Genomic DNA, 22,101 nt, shown 5'->3' with positions numbered 1-22,101 from the left:
TTTACTTTTTTGCCCCCAGGCTGAATTGAATTTCAACAGCTCTTTTGGCACAGAGCAGAGTAAAAAAAAACAAACAAACACATTGTTTGTAACATGTGCATTCACTTTAAAATGAATGTAGCCTTTGAATGATACTACAGTAATATACCCTACACCCCGACCCCCCCTCTCTTTCCTCTGGTATGTCATGGCAATGATCTCAAGGCAGAAACATCCCAACAGGAAATTCATCCATCTGACCCTTCCTGAGTAGTAACACAGGATCATGCTTCATCACCCGCATGCACCGGCCTAAACATGCTCCCCACCACATTAAAAGAATATATGCACACTCAAACCTGAACGTGTGCTTTGTCTCTATTCATTAATGCAGTGACAAATACTAGTCGTCCTCAGACTTGTTTGAAGTGCAAGTTTAGATAAGAGTTCATAAGATGCAGCAGAATGGAAATGAATGTAGGAGTGGGTACCCTCTGATGATGAAATCAGAGGGAAAAAAAAAGGAGAAGGCTACTCTCTCGAACGTCACAGAACAGTCAGCGTAACTTGTTCATGGAAGTAGTTTTTCTGCTTCAAATCTTTTCCAGTTGATTCATTTTAGAATATCCAAATCTGAAGTCTGGTGTTGAACCGGCATATTGGTATCAAAACCGGTTGTTTTACGGTTGTGATACTTTGTTAGCTTTTAATAAACTGCTGCTTGGACTGACACTGAAACAGAACACACCTTGCTTACTCCTAACACTCAAACCCCAAAGTTTGTGAAACAACTTGACCAAATACAAAGCACAAAATTACAATTCCCTCTCTCTCTCTCTCCCCCCCCCCCCCAACTCTGGGTCTAAATTAGAAGCTATTATCTTGGTTAATGGCCACATCAGGCATATCTACTCTGTGACACCACAGAAGTACAAGTGGATCCACCACTGTTTAAGGTTATACATGTTAATGTCCCAGCCAAAGAAAAGCACATCCCCTTTAAGCAAGTTCTTTTGAAGTGTGATAAAACAGTCAGGATTTCCTGTCTAAATGATTCTTAGTGTGTTCGAGTTACCATCTCCAGCTCCTGAACAGTCCACAGTGAAGTGTGTGGGCTCGTTGGCCTTCAGTCCACTCCTCTCCACTCCGGGACCAAACACCTTCACCATGTTGGGGTGGCTGCCTTTACCCACATTTACCTACGGGCACCAACAGGAAGTGACATCACTTATTTCAATCTCCTTAAGGATGTGAGGCAGTCAAATTTTGTAGAAATAAAATAAAATTAAGACGACAATGAATGCTATAATACAGAGAACCACAAGGCTCCAAACTAGATGCACAGCTTTTCATTTTTTAAATTTATTCTTAGCATATTTACTGCAACACATTTCAACATCACGTTTATTAATGCTGGCTTCACACAGCTATAACTTAAGAGGAAAGCAGGTGAGGAGGATTCAATGTTTCCAAAAAGCATCTGAAAGGTGTAGCAATAAACCAGGGTGGTGGCATTAAACAGTGAATTCTCTACAGGCAGATCACATCTACAATGTACACAGTTGTGCAATTTTACTCTAACAGTAAAGAGCATTTCTAATAAAACTAAAAACTGATAATAAAAAGACACTGAATGAAAAGTGAAACACAGTAAATTGCCTAAGTGCAGGTTAACAACTTCACAGGTGCAGAAAACTAACTGCTGGGACTTCAATATGAATTTCTGGCATTTAAAAAGGGGGAAAAGTCCAACTAATAAATGCCATAAATTTACTTCATGATCATCAACTTGATCCCATATGAAACTCTAGTGTCTTGATGTGATATTAAAATTTTACCACCATCATAAAAACTTTTGTTTTTTAAGAAACAAAGTCTTAAATGTCCTTTGTGCCATTTAGATAACATCTCCAGTGCAAGACTGTACAATAATTATTCCACATCACAGCTACAGTTACTGGGTCCGATTCAGGATTCTGACTTTGTTTTGCCTGGTCTTTGGTCACTTCCCCCTTTCCCTGCATTTGCATGTAGCGTTTAGATTTTGTTGTACTTTGTTTTGCTTTAAACAAGAAATCAGTGAACGAGTGAAAGAAAGAAACTGAATGAGCAAAGCCTAAGAAAAAGAAATGAACCAAACACAGAACAACATTTAAATAAAATGTTCATTTATTTTGAAATCAACTTCCACTTGTGGCAATTAAAGTGTTTAAGTGCTTTGTTGTTTTAGTACAGACTGAAATTAAAGTTGGTTTCAGTAAACACGTTAGTTACAGATTTACTGGGAATATTTTAAAACAAAAATGCAAGCACAGAAATCTCAAATGAGGCGCCAACGGAGGGGGAAAAAAACAATTCTGCAAACTTCTAAAAGCTGATTTAAAGGATTTTAAGTCACTACAGATGTTTAAAAAAGGAAATCTACTCATTCTATATAATAAAAGTAGAAATCAGTGCAATGAGTGCAAACAGTTTCTGCAACTTGTGTTTAAGCTGATGAGTGCTCTTTTCAGACTTGTTTTTAAAGCCCAACCCAAGCAGACTGTCAAAGGGTGTAGAGGTTGATTTATTCTGCAACTACTCCAGAGGATTAGTCACAAAAGAAGCCGGGAGATAAACGATACGCGCTCTGACACACAGCAGGCAGCGGTAAACCGTTCGGCTTAGGGAGCGACAGACACCATGTCCACTCACTAGTGGGTAAATTAGACAGCATAAAAAGAGCTGCTAACATGGTGTGGACTTTATGTCGCAGTAAACACTGGAATCAAACTGCTTTAGTCATCCGAGAGAACTTCTAAAAATAACTGCCCAAATAAGTTCCCAGAGGGATTCAGAGATGGACTTTGCACCTTAGATACAATGTGTGTATGGAAGCTGCCTAAGTGAGCTCATTTTGACACAAAAGAATCAACTTTCTGCTTCAGTTTCTGGCTTTTAAACAGATTCTTTACTCCCTCGTCTGTAGCTCACCAGCACAGCAGTGGACAGTTTACACTGAGCCAGATTTGAACCATGAACCTCTTTCCCATGCTGGATTCTTTTCCTACACATTTGATTAAAAAGGTGTCACTGCTGTAGGCTCCCAGCAGTGCTGAGAGCTGGGTGCGTCTGTTTGCATTTTATCCACCCAAAGTATCTTCACTGAAATTCGAGAAAGGCGCAGTCAGAACGAGGAAGCCTGCACGCAAGTCGCTGCAGCTCAGAACAAGCCTGCTGAACAATCAGTGACTAAGACATCACAAGGTGTCCATCGGCTGAAGTGATTTATGGACCACCGTGAACACTACAGAAATCAGTCAGGTTGTTGCAAAAGCTTCTGAAAGTCTAGTCTAGCCCTAAACACTTTGAAAGGATAACAGACGTGCAACAAGCTGAATGTCTTTGCCTGCTCTTCATGCTTGCTGGGATCTTCATGAATCTCAGACTCTACGGCAGTTTCTCATGGGACTTGTGTGTAATGTATGTGGAACTAAACTTGTATCAAAGAGAAAGAGCCGATAAACTGCTTCAAAACAAACAGCAGCAACTCAAACAATGATTTCAAAAAGTAAAATAAAAGGTTTACAGACTGGTTAGTAAACATGAATGGAAAAAGAAAACCTTTTCACTCTCAGTTTTGCCCTTATACTCAAAATCATGGGTCAATTGTATCTGTGTTCAGAATGTATGTTTGATGTGGATGACTTTCACACATCAGCAACTTTACACTGAAAGTGTGTGTTGATCTCATTAAATACACACATGGAATGAAAAGGTTTTCCCTGAACATGAACACATTTAACAGGAGGGAAAAACAACAAACATGCTGTTAAAAATTCACTTATCTGAACCTCTCTGGCTTTGCAGAGTATAAATGTGAACTCTAAAGAATGCTGTCATTCTTTAGAGTTCATTATTTTGAGTCTTATAATTTCTGGTAAACTGAGGCTAAATCCAAAATCTTTTAAACCAGCTACACCAGAAGGCTTTGACACGTTTATACCAATGATGGGAGTTGCTTTTGCATGATCTCTCCTACATTTTTAGTTTGTCAAAAATGAAAAGAAAACATTTTTATCTTTCAATTTTCTGACAGGAAACCACTTTTGTGACTAAGACATTAGTATTTTGCTAATCCAATCCCATTAAGGGTTTTAAAAAAGGATCCACCCCCTTGAAGAAGTCTACTTTTAAATGATAACCAAACATTAGAAATGTAGTTAAATCTTAAGTGCATGTACTTAAAAAGGCTGAATGTAGTCCTGAAAGCGATGTCATCATGAGGCTGCTGCTCACTTCATGCCCAAAATCAAAATCTGAGATGCCAAAAAGCAGCCCTCGTTTCTGTGACATCATTAATACTTACAGTAAAGAGTTTGTTTTTTCTTTAAATCAAAACTGGAGCTTTATCTGTAACCCGAAGAATAAAGTTTGGCTCACAAAACTGATAGTTATTGGTATATAGCACCACAGGGGTCATTACATTGTAGACTATTTAGTGAGCACTGCCTAAAAAGTTTGAGCAAATTCAGTTTAGGATTCTTCTTAAGGGTTATGACCCATGAATCTAGCTGGTTTATATGGTGAGTACTGACATTTTGGAGATGATGACTGCTGATACGTCAAAGCTGGTTTGTAGCTGGGATCAGAAAGGTTCAGGTGAGTGATTTTCAGGTGGGACTCAAACCCAAAAAGTGTTACACAAAAAAAATAAAAATGCATGGACAGTGGTTACAGTGCAGAAGACTGGTTACATCAAGAGTCTACATAACAAGTTTTAAGATTAGGGGTTTTAAGTGATAATGTGAAGGACAAACAGCTGTTACAGTGACAACATTACTATGACGGAGTTCATTAGAACAGTGTAAACTAAAACATTTGAAAAATCAAAAACATTTCAGCTTCTAAATTTTTGATCAGACACGAGATATTGATTCCTTCCTCTAACAACCATCTGTTGATGATTGTGACGCTTTACAGATACACGCTGAGAGAAAGGTTTGCTTCCTTGACGAAGAAAACAAACTCACTAACCCAAACTACAGATATCCTCCCACGTCCAACTGAACACATTTATGAAGGTATATTGAATACCAGATACTTGAATGTAAATGTAATAAGCAATCTACTGAGTTACAGGCTTATCCATGCATCTCAGTTGACCATTTCTTCATGTGAAGTGTTTAATTCTCATAATATTTAAAGTTTTTCTTAAATTTTTTGTTGTACGATGAACCTCTGTGCACCTAAACTAAGAGGTGTACCTCTCCTCGATAGATGTAGTTATGATAATCAGAGGCCTCTTAGTTTTGCAGCTCTCATCTGTACTTTTTACCTTCAGCTCTGACTGAACAACTTCTACTCTCTCTGTCTTAATTAAATGCTCCGACTGAACAACCTTGATGCTTTCTGCCATGGCAAGATGCTCAGATTTGGGCAGGGAATTATCATTTCCTGTAGTAACGGGGTTCTGTGATTGGCTGCTTACCCTGAAGGGGCTTTTGGGGATGCTGACTCCCGCCCAGGACACAGCCACGGTGTGCTTGAGAGAGGAGGTGGGTGTGTAGGAGCAGCTATACAGTCCATCACCTTTGCTCCTCATCTTGACCTCCACAGGAAGCCCCTCTGCGTCCTGACAAACAAACAGGAAGTCAGTTAATCAATAGGACAAAGATGGGTACAAAAAATATATTTGAATGAATTAAATGGTATCGTTTTCTCTTGTTATAATGGGAAATCTGATTAAAGTTTCTTTAATTGAAGGATTTGTTATGAAACCATAGGTAACATGAACATAGTTCAATCACATGACAGACAACAGCACCAGGAACTAAGCAGGCAGACAAACTTGACAACCACATCAAGCAAAAGCACATTTCATCCATTTGTTCGTTCATTTCCTGGCAGTCTATTCAGCAGGGCTAAGCAGACTCCCACCACCATCTTCAGGGTGACACTGAAGCAGACCCAAAGCAGCAAGTCTTCCCTGGGTCTGATCTCAGGGTTTCACACTTAAAACACCACCACATTGAATTAACAGCTTCAAAAACTGGGTCACCCCATGGCTAAGCAGTTTGAGTGGCAAATGGTCAAAAATGTCTTAACATTTAACTGCACTCACACTTTGCATGCAACCTGTGAACTTTGATTTAGTTCATCTACATGTAGCTCATAAACCAACATGAACTTCACCATATGATCAAACTATGAGGAACTGGATGCAAAAACGAATTCCACACGTTTATTCCCACAGTCATGTTTGGAAACTTTCTTACAGTAATTAAAAAATATAACTTAAAGGTGAACAAATATTAAGCTAATCTTTGTTTATAATGGTAGGCATTATTGCAAAAAATAAAAAAATAAAAAATAATATATCCTTAAAAGTTTGGGGCAGGATTTCTGCTTCTGACCTGAGCTGTGATGTTCAGAGGTCCTTTCCCAGCATGCTCAGCGTTCACAGTGAACTCGGCAGGCTGATTGACGACACAGCCGCTCTTCTCAAGCCCCGGCCCGTAAGCCTGGACCTGCAAACGCAAAACAAAAGTCATTCCCCAACTTAAGTGTTCATTGTTCAATTAAAAACACCTGAACATGTGCTCGTGTTTGTTCAGAGTCTCATTGACCTTATCTGGGAAGCTAGTGTTGTTATCAGGGATGATCAAGGCCATGAAGGGGCTGTGTTCGATGTCCTCTTCATCACAGGTCACATGGACGGCATACTCGCCAGGTTCTGTTGGCCAGTAACGAACGTCACATGACCCATCATTTTGGTCCTCGCACTCGATTTTGGCCTGTGAAGGTCCCTCGATGGCAAAACCTGAAGACACAGCAGGTTAGATTAAGTTAGTGAGGGTGTAAAGAACTGCAGGTTGGATACATTCAGTGGTAACATTTCAGGCTCAAAATTGCAACCAGTACTGAAGTGGCAACATCCATCTTTTATATGTAGCGTATGATTTTTAACCCCTTCACTTGTTTTCAAAGCCCAATCCCCCTTTGGGAGAAGGTTTATGGATGTAGTGAAGGAAATTATGATTGGTGAAAAGATTTGATGTCTTCTGCTGGTTCAGCAGCAGCTTGATAAATACAGGTGAACCTGAACCAGGTGTGATCACTCACCCAACACTCCCACATCGGTGCCAATGGACTCCACTACAAAGGTGGCAGGTTTACCCACAATGCCTCCTTCCAAACCTGGACCCCAGGCCCTGATCTGCTGAGGCCCCGCCTCCTGACCAACTGTTACTTCAAATGGACTGGAGAGGGGGAAAAAAGAAAAATCAGATCACACAGTCTGCTGCTGTTTTGGTAATGTCACAACATATGCATAAAAACAGCATGGTGTGTGTGTGTGTGTGCGCGTGCGTCTAAATACCGCTACACAGTTTGAAATCACCCAAAAGACTGTCAACAAACAAGCCAACCACAGTGCCCCACAGGACTGAAACCCGACACTGCAGTTACAGTGTGTGTGCACAGAGTCTGCTGTTCATGTCTGTTGCTCTCCAAATAAAACTGCCTGTGCGGATTTACAGTTTTTCCCCTTTAAATGTTCCACTTTCCCAGTTTTGTCTTAGCCTTTTGAAACTTATGCCCACCAATGGCACAAACCATGACTATGCTTACTGGGCCAAAGAGGTCACTACAAAAAAAACAAAAAAAACAATGTACCTCTACATACTTTTGAGCATCAATCTTAAAGGCAGGCAGACATCACTTCAGTAGAAAATTCCAAAATTTGGAAGTCTTAAACTGAAATAATGAATAAAAGCACTGCAGTACAGAGGCATTACGTGAAGGCTGAGGTCACCGGACTACCTATGCCTGGGAGTTTTGCCTCTCGGCTCATCCATCTTCTCCACATCTGGACTTACAGACACTGGTGAGATTCAAGATCAGCTATAGTTTATATTCCTTATATAAAGGAGTTTCTTCCTCTGAGCTTAGTTTAGCGAGCTAATGGTGAGTGCCGGATGAAACAAAACAGAAACCTGTTAAAGGGGTTCTCAACTCCCCTGCCCCAAAGATGTGAAGGCTGAGGGAAATTTCTGACCTGTTGTGACCTGTGAAGAGGTCTAGATTTTAAGACTGAACTACACACAGTTCAGTTTTATCCCTCAGATTCATGTACATCTTCTGATATATGTTCTTTGCTTCTCAGAAACCCTACACCATTACTAATATTCACACAAGGAAAGAGGGAAGAAAAAAGAAAGAAAAGCAATCTGCTTCACAGAAAGGTGACAAAAAGAAAACGAGGTCTTGAACATGAGGTCTCCTGAGGCCCCAGGAGACCCAGTCATTCAGATCAGATGAGGTAATGTGCTGAGGTAATGCCATGAAACACGCAGCATACAAGCTCACCTCTTTGGGATGTGCTGACCTCCCCAGGTGATGGAGACGATGTATTTCCCAGGACTGGTGGGGTGATACTCGTAGGAGAACACCCCATCCTGACTGGAGAGCTGCTTCACTGGCTCCTCGACGCCCTCTGAAACCACACACAGATAATGTGATATGTCTGCACATCGTGGAACGGGACAAACTTGTGTGCTGTAATATGAGGCTATATAAATAAAACCGAGTGAGTAACAAGCTTTTAAATCACAGTTGAAATAGCAATGTGACATTTTGGAAAACAAACATCCAGAAACATACAATGGAAACTGAGCCGGTGGATACAACATGAAGCCTGGAAGTTATTTGTCTCTAAAGTCACAGACAAAAAAAAAAAAAAGAGAAAAAAAAAGTAGATCTATGTGGTGTAATGAGGACTGCAGTACTCTACAAACTGAGGCCTGATTCAAACATTATACTGTTTTCTATCATTCCAATCTTGATTTGACAGTAAATTACAACACGTCATCTCATCTGGTTCTTATGTGTGATTAAGACCAGACTACCAGCACTCGGTTCATCCGCCAACAGAGAAAGCATGAAAGTCCTGACCACACCAGGGGGCTTCATGGTGTGAAGTCACTAAACAGAAAATGGACAAAAACTGCAGTGTCTGTATGAAACTGGGCCAATGAGATTCTGAAGGTGGCTCTTTGTTATTAGGTCTGAGCTTATTTCACTTCTCTTAAAAGCTTCTAAGATATTAACCGCACTCACTCGGTCCTTTGACTGTCACTTTCAGTTCTCCACTGCCAGCGTTCCTGGTGTCCACCTTGATATCACCGACCTGTTTGACCCTCAAACCTGACGGCTGGAGACCTCGACCTGTCGCCCTGCACGCTCCCGGCATGCAGGCTGCCAGTGAAGGAGACAGCACAAGTAAACAGGTGATGACTCTTTCATTTAAAGGATTTAAGCTGTGCAATAGATAAATGGGAAAAACAATGTACTCACCGGGGCCCACGTCCACACTGAAGGGGCTCTTGGGGATTCCAACGCCTCCGAAGGTGATTGTGATTGTGTGCGGGCCACCCTGCGTGGGTCGGTAAGTGCAGCGGTACACGCTGTCGCCTTTATCCTCCATCATCACCTCCACAGTGTTCTGCCGGCCCTGAGGATCTTTGATCATGGCTGTCACGTCTCCTGTACCGGCACCTACAGTGACGATTTTTTAATATCAGTGTTGATTCTCCATAAAAACACCACCTCTGTATGTAGAAACATTTTAAAGAGTGATTTTTCTTCTTGTGTCCGACTGCTCTTACCTGCAGTGTAGATGTCAAAGTAAGTTGGTTTGTTGGCGATGTTGCCCACAGGTTCGACTCCCGGGCCTTTCACTGTGACTTTGGAAGCATCTCCAAGCGCTTTATCCACATTCACCTCAAAGGGACTTTTGGGAATCTCTTGGCCCGCAAACAACACAGTGACCTAGAACAATTTAAAAGTAAATATCTAGATTCTGCTTTAAAAAAAAAATATATTCATAATAATAATAATAATAATAATAACAATAACAATAAATAACAATAAATAATATCATAAAAACAACTCGTGTAATTTTAAAACTTTTCATTACACAGCAATGAGAAAAAAACCTGGCATTAATTTTTCCAATAAATCCAAATTAAAAAACTATTTTTACTGGTACTGCATTTTCCAATTAAATTGAATACAACTGTATAAATATGTATAAATTTTCTTTAAAGGTTAATTTCTTAATAAGAAATACATCGAACCACAAATCTTCACTACAGTAAAAAAAGTCCATGTATTTCTGGACTTCTTCACTCAGAGTCGTAGAATAGAAAAACTTGACGTGGTGAAAATTAACACTTTCTAGGTAGGTGACAGTGTTTTCTAATTCCAAAGGTTTGACTAATACACTGCTTTTATCTGCTGGTCGTTTTTCTGTTGTTGAAACATAAGCAAATTAGCGTATTACACAAGTTATAATTCCTAATTAAACATCTGCTGAGAGGAACAATAACCTTTAGGTTTTTTTTTAAATAAATACTTGCCCCACGATACACAGAAAGTGGGTTTCTTCTGTCCTGATTCAATTATAATAACGTGTTCACAGTCAAAACAAAGCCTACCTGGTGGGCTCCCATGACCTGAGGAATGTAGGTGACACTGTACGTCTTCTTGCCCTCGTTAAGCTCCGCATTCAGCTGATCGACACAAATGCAAGTGGATGTCATGCAAGTTTAAGGTAGTTAAAAGGGGGACCAATTAAAAGGAAGTAAAAGCATAAAGTATACACACAGGTCCATGAGTTTAGCGTTTGTGAAGTTAAACAGCTATAAACACAATTTCACTATTTTTTTTTCCTTAAACTTTGGCTCTCTGGGTTGCCCAGCACAGTCCAAGAACAAAAATGCATATCCATAAAGCCAAATATGTTTATGCCTGTCATTAGATGCTACTCTATAATGCGGAGGTGGATTTTACCTCCTCTCTTGTGCCGTCTGGATGATCCAGGTAGACTGTGACCTGCCCCTGACCCGCGCTGAATGTGTCCACTGTGAAGACAGCAGGTCGCAGCACTCTGTTCCCTGTGGGCTCGATACCTGCAGAGGACGACGGTCAATTCAGGAACTTTAGAGATCAACAAGCGGCACATTTAATCCCAATCAAAACCTTCTGCACACATATTTGAACCACAAACACACAGGATGGATTTACAGTGACATGAGTGATTAAGGGTTCTTCTATGTGCACCGTTTGATTTACAGAGTCCAGCATCAGATTCCATAATGAGTGGGTGTACATTTACTAATCTGGACGTACTGTGTTTTAATTGAATTTCACATTGTCACAAACGGGTCTCCGTACTTTTCCCTTTCAAATTGTCCTTATTAACATGCTCTCGCTAGTTCATCTCTGACCACAGATTAAAAGCTCAGCTGAAAGCATTCAAATACTGCAATTTTCAAATTCTAGACAAGAATCCCGTGAGGGAGCAGCTGCTGCAGCACACAGACTGCTCCTGACATAATTATTCATTTTATTATTTTATAAATATTTAAATCTTTTGTCCTTTTGTTTTTCTAGCACAAGCCGTCAGTCTGTAGCTGCTGTGGGCGTGTTGGTGTCTGTGTTGCCTTGTTATTAATTTCCTGGTATTTCCTCCTCACTTACAGTCCAAGTTAAAGAACAAATGTTGACCTCACCACCTTGTGTTTGTGTGGATCAGATGTGAGTGCAGCCCATTGTTTAGATTATAGCTGCTTGTTTCCTCGCAGCGTGTCAAGTGCTCAAACACAGTGAGAAAAACAAATTACTGAATCGGTAACCAGATGAACTCGAGTGTTTTCAGAAGTGTTAAAATCTTTATTTTGTGTTGCAAGTTTGTGCGCGTACCCGGTCCGTATGCGCGGGCCTTCTTGGGGTTGAGTTTGGGTTTGAGTGGAGCTCCGGGCTTCAGTTTGGCTTTGGGGAACTGGGACAGGTAGGTCATCACCGACTGTTCGTCCGCACTGGGGTCGATGATTTCCTCTGGAGCGATCACCTGCAATCGCACAAACCGTTTATAGCTGGTCCAAAATAAATAAACCCGACTGTCCCTAGAAGTCAGAACTTGGCTCTCAGTGTGAAGGCAGCTTTCCCTGAGCACTCTGATTTGGTAAACAGGAAAGCAGAGCCTGAGAGTGTGTGTTTATTTCTACCACCACACATCTCACATTAACATCTCCTGTTCTGTTTAGTTCTTGAGGATGTCATTCACATGTGGTTATCTGATGATGACCAACAGGATTTGTTTGTTTTTTCCCTGCTCAGACACAAGACTGCCATTAAAAGCTGAGAAACTCTGCGCCATCTTCATAATTATGGCAATTTAACTGAAACAAACAAAATGAATTACATTTGATATTTCCTATCGCAAGATAAACTGATACACATAACTCTGACAGATTGCCATTTCCACGTTAATCTGCAGTCATCTCTACATGATATGGTAGCTTCAGGATACGATCTTTTACCAAGTAATCAGTCAGAATCTGAAACTGCGCAGCAACCACACAGGCAGTCAAACTAGATACAAAGGAAAAAGCTAATAGACGAACATGTGATAGTCGAACGAGATTTTGACAAGGCGATAATCTGTTGTTGGTTTCACATTTCCTTCCAATTACGAACCATTTATGCACCAGAGCAGTAATGAGATCCAATGCTGGCGCTGCATGAGGAGATGTCACTTTTTTTTAGCCCAAATTTATTGAGCTGGCTTCATTTCAGGCATCTCTACAGGTGAGTTCAGTTCATTCACACCAAACTGGGAAAGCCATTTCCTTCTGCACCAGGCCTTGTTCATGAGGGCATTGTCATGTGGAAACAGGAAGTGGGGGGGGGGGGGGGGGGGGCTTTACTGCACCAAGGTTTGATGCATGCTGTTAAAAATGGAGCTCATTGTTTGGAGCGTGTGTGTAAACAGGGTGTACACACAGTGTATGCTGAATAAACACACACACACACACAACCAATGGTGGATGCATAAATTAAACATGGGCAATGTTTCAAGTAATGACATCAGTGTGTAGAAGTAACCTCTGTCAAAACCTCAAGTTTCATGCTGTTTTTTTTCTACTCTTGGATCTGTAAGATGTCATGAGGAAGAGGCAGACACCTGCAGCCAATCAGAAGAAGAGCACCAACATAGGACACGTAAAGATTATTTTGGACAGAATGATTCAAAGCTATTCTAGTAGCTTTAAAACAGATTAAGGAAAACTCAGCAGTTTTAGTGAGGAGTCAAGTTCATGGAAAACAATTCGGACTTGTTTATGGGGAAAATGTCCCAATGTTTAAAGTATGAAGCCTGAACTTTTGGTTCACAGGGGTTACTTTTACACCCCTTGCATCATAATTTGAAACGCTGGTCTAATGGGGTTTGCTCACATTAAATATGCGACTACTTCATCTATCGAAATGCAAACAGACTACTTTGGTCTGATATTCTGGCTCAGTCGCTTCAGACACAGAAGCATTAGTGATGACTTCAGGTGGAAATGTGGATGTGAATGAACTCTGACGCCGTGAGTCTTTGGGTTTTCGTTTACTCTCTAAAGAAGACTTCTGTTTGAGTGTCAGCTGACTGGAGGTGAAACAGGAAACACATCAAGCATCAACCATTTTCTTTCCTTAAGATTAAAAATGAGGCTGCAGAGAGAAAAGTATTTTGTTATCCTCAAACAAACATCTAAAGCACCAAGTACCCACTTCCAAAAAGATGAAGACACTTTCCTAATCACTTCCTGTGAAGTTTCTTCATTACAGAAATGTTACAGCTGTTAAACTCTAGGCTTGCATTGCCTCAACCTCAGACAAGCTTGTGTTGAAAAATGAAAAAGCTTCCTGTGTTGCAGCAAAAATCAGGAAAATAATAATCTGATCATGTTCTTGACCTCTGACCTCTGGCAGCAGCTCACAGAACAGCAGATTCTGCCTTAATTGGGCTGCGTGACACAAAATGCATGGCGTTGTAAGAACTGCAGCCATTGTGATCTGCTTGTTTACACTAAAAGCCTCTCTTGCATTCCTCACACTTGGATGCTAAAGCAAGCAAAGCGTTTGACTTGAAAAGCCAACTAAAGCTAGAAAACAAAGTAACAGTGAGTGTCTGAGGTGGAGACAAAAATTCTGGCACTAAATGACGTCACCTGAATGCTTTAAAGGTTTATTTAAAGGTCAGAGCAGTGACGGCAAACAATGGAGGGAAAACCAACCTGCGGGATGCCCAGCCAGTCATCAGCCAGCTGCATGGCTTCGGTGGCATTCTCCACTGGTCTGACTGGATCCCAGGTCTCCCAGTCTGGACACAGGCCTGCAAACAACAGAAACAAAACAATTAGTTTACAAAGAGTTGGGCTTGTATTAGCAACACTTACATGTTGTACACAATAAGATAAAACTCATTATTCTTTGTTTAAAAAGTAATCTAAAAGACAGTGTTTATAATTCTGATGTTTTCAGTTTGGCATTTTTAGGAATCTCATACATAAACATGGAGCCTGGCTTTCACTTCGATTTCACACACAGGGTAATTAAAAATACCAGTGTGGTTAAACTCCAAAGGAAACACACCCATGCTGTGAGAAAGCCGCTCTTACAGGCTTGCTGCATGCCAAATAGTTCCAGCTTCACCCAAAAATGCCATCTGACGATACAGTGTAATTAATTTTTGCTAATGAAGTTTGTTACGGTAAACTTCCTGCACAGCCTGGAACAACAAGGCGTACCTGGTGCACAGCTGTCCACCAGTGCTCCCAGTACTTTGCCGTCCCTCCAGTCCTGGCTGAAGTTGGTGATTGGTAGATCGGGGACTTTGTGTTGGATCCAGCCCAGCAGACGCTGCTTGGGTGTCTTTGACTCTGCCTGAATACAAAAGCACATTGCAGTTAGAAAGCTCCTGAAGAAGATAGCTTTCCATTTACAGCCACAAAAACAAGTGATTTTTAAAAACCAAACCACGAGCTGGATGTTACCTCTTCATCCTCGCCTTCCCAGACTGGCATGGAGATGGAGTAGTGTAGGATCAGAGTCCAGACCAGACCCAGGATCAGTTTCAGGTTCCCATCTACAATGGCTTTAGAGTCTGAAAGAAACAGGCAGACCTCAGGTCAGATTCAGATCAGTTATTTGCCCCCCTCCTCTAAGATGTCACCAAGCACCACAATCCCATAAAAAGGTTCATCTCCGTCCGTCACATCCCTCCGTTTGTCCTTTTATTAAATGTTTATTGGCTCATTTTCCCCCCCTTTAGTGAGGTTTCGTGATTGGTACAGTTTGTTAGCAGGATTACAAAGTTATGGATGCAATTACGAGAAGAAGTTACCACAGTGAGGCTTGGATGGACTTAAAATTAACTGGAGAGGAAACAAATCATGATCCAGGAATTTCTGTAAGGATAATTTAACACCGTAAGCCAGGACACATTTAATCCCATTTTCACACAAATATCACATCTGGGTCCAGATCCAGATCCTACTGTCGTTAACCTCCAACTACCAACATTCATATTTACAACGTGTCCCACTTTCCTCTGCTGCCACACAGGACTGGATATTTCACGCTGCAGAATTCATTTCACAGAACTGTGCAACACTGAGCTTAGCTGCAGATCTGAAGTGCAAGCCAGCAACAAACCTGCTCCTGACTTTGTGGCTGTAAACCTTTTTAGCTCACAGTCTGAACAAAGCGCTGCTGGGTAACATTTCACATCAACCAGACCTTACTGTACCAGCTGGTACCACACAGCAACATGAGTTCATCTTCAGCTGCTGCACACAGAGTTCAGACCACAGCAGATAAAATCATTTTATTCAGAGTCTCTCATAACAGCAGCAAGTTGTTAAAGCAAGCGTGTGATATTTAAATGAAGGTTATATTTAAGTAAAAGGAACATGTTGGAGAAGACATGTTTATAATGGTGTATACATTTATAGTTAAAGCAAATGTAATTAATATTTTAAAAAGTATTGGACTAAACATCTTTAAAGAGTGTTTTATAGTTTGAGGTCAAACCTTTTGCCCATCATACTTTCCAGCCTCTCAAAGAAAGCCATATTATGGTAAAGCTCAGGCTTAGACTGCTCTAGAAACAGTTTCAGACTTTGTCTTTGAGTACTGGATCTGTGTGATGTCACTGAGAGTCCCCATTCCTAATATGCTCATCTAATCCAGCTGCTGCTCAACTCTGTTTGAGAGGTGACATTGGCTTAGATGGAGAGGAGGAAAAAACAACAACATTTGGTTTCAGACTGAAGATGAACCGATATTGATAAAGATCATTTTGACTCATACAAAGCCACTAGCAGAGATAATCAGAAAAACTTGTTCTAATGAGTAACTGCTTATAATCCCATTAAAACATCTGATATCAGGCTCTTTTGAAGCAGAGCTGCACGAGGCCGCAGTCTACCTCTGCGAAACGACTTGTTTCATTTTATCCACGCCTTATAAATGGCCTGTGTTGGCGTTTTAATGCGAGCCGTTGACACAGTCGCGACACAGCTTATATCCGCTAAACACGCCACCACAGTGTGGGAAATCCTGTGATCCACCCCGTGAAACTTCAGCTCCGCTCCACCGCCAGCAGGACAGCTGTAGTCCCAACATGTTGCGACAGCTCAGGTTTAGGTGGAGCTTTGCAGAGCTGCCGCCTCGCCCAGTGACAACATTTGACTGTGTGCATTGCGACATCCTGCTTTCTACATTTTTTAAAAAAATTATTATCTCCCTTTTGTGTCCTTTAGCCCTCTTTTCCTGTTTCTCATTGTTCAAACTACATTTGCTTTTCCTCCATCCATCTCACTCTCCCCACCTGCATGAATTATTAACATACAGCTTCTTATCTATGGTTTCTCCCTTTCTTCCCTTCTTTCCCACTCAGACTGTAATGCCACACCTTTAAGTATGTGTGTCACTACGAACTGCAAACACTTTGCCAGTGAACTTTACCCCCAACTCACATATCCACCCAGCTTACTAACGGTTTAATCACACCAGCTGTGACACTTTCTGCATTAAGAATTTGTGAGTAACAAAGTGTTACATCAATGCATGAGAAATGCATGATTCACAGATCAAGACCATCCTTTTCTCTCCCACAGCGAGCTTTTGCACAGCCCCTCAGCTCATGAAAGTTGCCATTTAAGGCAGCTTTTGTCTGATTGGCTGTCTCTGACAATTATAAGGTTTGTACAGAGGTGTGTACATGACCATATAATGACATCCCTACTTTATGATCAGATTCAGAGCAAAGACTAGAAATCAAACTGTCTGGATCAGAGGGACTTTTTTTAAATTGTGCATGTTTCCTGTGTTTATATGGAATCGTGACCATGTGTAATGCAACGATCCACTGAACATAAACATTAAACTTCACGTTAAAATTGTGAGACAACAGATGATAGAGTTCGATTTGTGCAAATGAGACAAAGCTACCAGACGAAAACTGTTTTTACCTCGAGACTGAGCGTTGAGTGTTTCGAGTTTCTTGTGTACTGTGAGGTAAAAACTACCACTTTTGTCAATGAGTCTGGCGAAGTGGAACAGCTTATCTTTTGTCAGAACCAGTTCAAAGAAAAGCCAATGAGGAACCTTGAATCCATCTCAAGGCCAACAGATAGCAATAGCTGTAGTTCCAAAAACACTTCTTTTCCTAAAGAAGGGCACTGAAAACCAGCTTCTACACCTCTGTAGTAATTTTCCTGCTCAATTTATGGGCTCACTACTTATTTTGGACCATACCGAATAAACAGTTCGTAATAATCTTCATACCTCATTTCAAACTGGAGGACTAGCTGTAGTGCTAAACTCCACGCTCATTTTTAGGATGTAGGTTGGCTGAACCTCTGCTCCAACACTTCACATCAGGCTGGGAACTAAACACCGTGTGTGCGCCGTTGTCGACACAGTTTTGTGGGTAACGAGGCTATCACCATGGTACCCCCATTGTTCATATAAAGGTCGAGAGTAGCAGAAAGACTGGAGGGCTTGGGGGGGGTTTAAAAAGCAGCCAGTTAAAACGATGACGGAAGGAGCAGAGACAATAAACCCGAGGACCGTTTGTGGCATCTCCAGAGTTCAGCTCGTGTGAGTGCCACAGAGAGCAGGTTACAGACGGCTTTAACCGCTCTAATAATCTGCTGCATTGTTCCCTGCCGGTTAAAGTCTGAGCCCTCCTTTCCCTCCCTCGTGACAGACTCCAAGGTAGCGCTGAGGAGAAGACATTACTCCAGCAGCCAGCTACAAGTCTTCAGCTAATATTTCAAAACAGCAAGAGAAACTCATTATAATCCCTGATGTAACGTTCTGGGTTTGGTCCAAAGAACAAAGCCATAAATACTCCAGCAGCAGCAGCTTGCCAACTGAAACGCACACCTGGGCAGGTAAAGCCAAATTTTCTCACCAGTTCTTCATTTCAAGAAATGACTGAAGTTGTTAACTGTGGCAATGATTTGACTCCATCCAGCCCACAAACCAAGAAATATGAGTCATTTTGCAGTGGTTTTCATACAATGGACAAAGAGATTATAGCAGGATCAAAACAGTTCTGCATGACCCGACCTACAAACCTGTATATCAGAGCCCATTTGGCCTTTTTATTATCTGTACCAATCACACTCCAAACCCAATCCTCTGTTTTGCTCGACACCACTTTACCCTACTCGACAACAAATGTTTGTGAACTACATAAAGTCCCGATGCAAACCTCGTCCTCGTCACACCTACATACAGAATCTGCCGTTAAAACAAAACAACAAACTATTAAAAGAGCTGACATTTTTAGGCTTGAAACTGGCCAAGACAGAAAACAAAAGCTGATTTAAACTAAATTTAAATCTACAGCAGCATTATTTTGGACCAAAGTCAAACTTAAGACTTTGTTTTTTAAATAGATGTGACCGGTAATTCTGTGCATGCGGTTTATGTCCCAGTGACCAGCAAGTTCATTCAGATAGTTCTTCAATATAACGGACCGTATAAACTGGTTTTTTTTTTTCTTCTTTTCAAGCCAGCTGCTGATATTTGAGACTCTTCTAGAACGACTGCCTTCTCTCCCATGCACAGGTCCCGACTTTGGTGTCACATTATCTACAATCAAGACTGAAACTGCATGGGAAATATTTTCTCTTCAGTCAAATCCACTTCTGTGATTATCTACAGTTTAAATACTTTTTTTTTTTTTTTAAACCCCTTAAACAATATTTTAAATAGTAAATTGAACCCATCTCCCTTCTTGTACCCGTCCCTTACACCATGTGTAGAGCAGGTGAGTGCACTCAGTATTCACAGCTAACATGCCGTAACCATTAAAGGTTGACACGAGAGGTCTGCCTCAACTCCTTCGCCCCCAGCGATAAGAGACCACTGCAGTCGCCACCTCTTTTATTCTGAGATTCATCCATCCACAGCTCCATTCACAAAGTGGCTCACATTTAATACAGCCCGGATCTGCATCACATAAACAATGTTTTAGCCTCTCGGCAAGATGCTCTTCCTGCCCATACCTGCTGATTTGACCAGCTGCTATGGAGACAAAACAATAACAACACAACAAGGACAGGACTGGAGAAGCAAGTACTGGGATAGTTTGAGTTTGCATAAGGACAGACAAAGAAACGTGGAATTTTTTCCTTTTCATGGAGAAATAGAAAGCAAGAGAAGGACTGATAGCATAAAGGTGAACTGAACGAAACTAAATGCCTTTCTTATCTGTGAGTCAAACCTGGACTCTTACAGAAAGTTGCATAATGAGCCCTGAGCGCTTAAGCTGAACTAATCAACCTACTTGCTGACCTAGAACTCCAGAAAATCCTCATCTCACACCCAAGTTACAGACAGGATGGAGAAGTAAACAAAACGTTTACACATAAGAGCCACAATCAAACCCTGAGATCTCTCCATAACTGATTCAGGTTTCCTAACAAAGTAATGTGATGACCAAAGCTATCCCACCTCTACCTATAAAGCTCAGTGCCAGGTACAACAGGTAATTAAATGCAGGTATGGAGAAAAAAAACAAAAACCATTACTACCAAGTCAATTTGGTTACATTTTGTCGCCACAAAAGTTCTGATCCATTTAAATGACTCTATACTCATGACCAAGTTGTCTCCCTTCTAGGATTGCAGCAGGTATTTAAGCTTTCATCCTCACATTTCGCATAATAAAATGTCTGACTTCTAGTGAAACATGACTCATGTCTCAATACGAGTAGAAGCTCCATCATGCTGCTTTGGATAGCCTCAGCAACATCAATTCATTTACTGAAGAGGAGCTGTGTCCCAACTTCAATAATGGACAGTCCAGGATTAAAGTCTTTCGATAGACAGGAAGAACTGGGCACTGCGTTCACTGATGGAGTGGAAAACCTAAACGCCGATACAGTTCAAATCCAGAGATTTCACTTTTCTCCCATTAGACTCCGTAATAGATTCAACTGTATTTTACTGCTCTGTGTGGAGGCTTCAGTGGGGCAAAGAATGGTCCCAACAGTTCTTCCAGTGTAACAGATCAGCTTGTCTGGGGCACTGATTCAATTTTCACCAAGCCTTTTAATAGAGTCTCCCCTTTGCCCATCTGCTGTGGTGAATTAAGGAATGTCAAAGATCACAAGCACAGAGCATCTCCACTACGAACAAGTACGACTGCTACAGTCCTGGAAATCTGAGACAACAGACATCTGAGAGGTGGCTGAAAAATGAGGAAATGTCCTACGATTAGACAAAAATCAGACACACCATGTCAAACAAAGACCGTTGCACCATGGCAACCAATCAACAGTCCGATCAAAAAGTTTAACCGTCTAACAGATATTAAAATGTGGATAGCTTGTACATCTTAGTGTTCTTGCATGTTGTACTTAAACTAAACATTAAACCTCCACCCCCAGCATTTTGAGCCAACTTCTTTTAATGACTTCAATTTAGGAAATATTCACACAGCTTCAAAGAGGTAGGGAGACATGATAGTTTCAATAAAACCATCAGTTTTAGGTCTACAAAGGAAGCAGAGCATCTGTTTTCTGATAATTCACTTAAGAAAATCACTACAATACAAACTTAAGGGTCATATCACGTCGGACAGCTGACCGCTCAAAACAAGTCCTTTCATATGAAAAGTCACCATAAACCTACGTTGTGATACCAGGCTCTTCCAGCTTTGTATAACTCAAATGCGCTGCGGTTGTTAAAATAAATAAAATTTGTCATAAGCAGAGGTCACTGCAGTTCACTTTCTTTCTAAGCATCTCGCCCTCAGAGGCACGGCTGCTGCACCGCTTACAGCTGTTCCTTTGCACGATGACTTGCAGACACACATGTTCAGCTTCCTACCCAATAATTTACCGCTCAACAGTAAAGAACAGTCTATGCCTAAAGCAGATCATCACACTGATCTCAGCCAACCACACCCCGCCTAAAACATTCACCTGGATGTCCAACACCGTAAGGACTGAACACTGAAACGGCAAATTCCTGTAAATATAATTTAAACCAAATCTTTTAAACCTGGGGCTCTTACAGGGCGACCTACAGGATGTCTGAGCAGTTTCCTGATGTTTTTGATCATTCAAGACAAGCTAAATTTTCAGTTTGAGTCAATTAAACGCTACTAGCCCACAGTCTCACAACAGTCCTGATTCTTCCTTTGGTGGAAGTCTAAAATCTCTTCAGTTGGTGCCAACATGCACGAAGACGCACGGAAGCAGCAACGATTTTAACGATGTCATGCGGTGAGATAACGGCAGAAAATCAAGAGAAATAGCCTGAAGACCAGTGGATGTGTTCAATTTCCTTTTCACCAACACACTGGCCTCAGAATTATAAACTCCAGCTTCAAACCATTTCAAACTTGTGCTTTGAGATTCACCACAGTAAACAATACGACAAAACTTGTTAACCAATTTTATCATTTCCACTTTTCTTGCTGTGGTTAGAGGCCACATGCCTGCTGTTAAATATTACGTTGGGTTTTACTTTGTGCTTCAGTAAGACAGAGGGGTGCTATTGTGGCAAATGTCTGCCAACACCCAAGAAGAAATTGTTAAGAGTACTTTATTACCCAAATACTCATACATTTGTTAATATAGTGTTTGGGGTTCCTCTATAGACTTGTTGAAATCAGTATTTCCAAAGAGTCGAAAGTCTCCAAATATCTTTCAGCATTAGTTGAAATAAACCTGCCCCAGCCTGTCAGGGAGTGACTGAGGTTATTACAAGGGGCATGAGCTGT

General features: G+C 41.1%; 1 protein-coding gene across 7 annotated transcripts in view; it reads right to left on the bottom strand.

Moving 5' to 3' along the window:
* The window catches only part of flnba (filamin B a), a 63,743-nt gene that overhangs the window by 21,530 nt on the left and 20,112 nt on the right, over positions 1-22,101 (bottom strand). For 4 of the 7 annotated variants that reach the window (XM_014412900.4, XM_014412901.4, XM_014412902.4 and 1 more), the window contains exons 2-15: positions 14,847-14,956; positions 14,601-14,736; positions 14,088-14,185; positions 11,725-11,872; positions 10,813-10,931; positions 10,458-10,532; positions 9,627-9,789; positions 9,079-9,516; positions 8,329-8,455; positions 7,084-7,220; positions 6,588-6,781; positions 6,375-6,488; positions 5,450-5,593; positions 1,055-1,178 (exon numbers count right to left, since the gene is read on the bottom strand). In XM_014412900.4, coding sequence (XP_014268386.2) covers positions 1,055-1,178; positions 5,450-5,593; positions 6,375-6,488; positions 6,588-6,781; positions 7,084-7,220; positions 8,329-8,455; positions 9,079-9,516; positions 9,627-9,789; positions 10,458-10,532; positions 10,813-10,931; positions 11,725-11,872; positions 14,088-14,185; positions 14,601-14,736; positions 14,847-14,956 — 2,127 coding nt within the window. The remainder of the gene's footprint in view (positions 1-1,054; positions 1,179-5,449; positions 5,594-6,374; positions 6,489-6,587; positions 6,782-7,083; positions 7,221-8,328; positions 8,456-9,078; positions 9,517-9,626; positions 9,790-10,457; positions 10,533-10,812; positions 10,932-11,724; positions 11,873-14,087; positions 14,186-14,600; positions 14,737-14,846; positions 14,957-22,101) is intronic. The other 3 variants (XM_014412904.4, XM_076884178.1, XM_014412905.4) reach the window with 1 other exon arrangement.

This window comes from Maylandia zebra, linkage group LG5, assembly GCF_041146795.1.
Source record: "Maylandia zebra isolate NMK-2024a linkage group LG5, Mzebra_GT3a, whole genome shotgun sequence".
NCBI lineage: Eukaryota > Metazoa > Chordata > Actinopteri > Cichliformes > Cichlidae > Maylandia > Maylandia zebra.
This window is presented reverse-complemented; position numbering and strand designations above follow the sequence as displayed.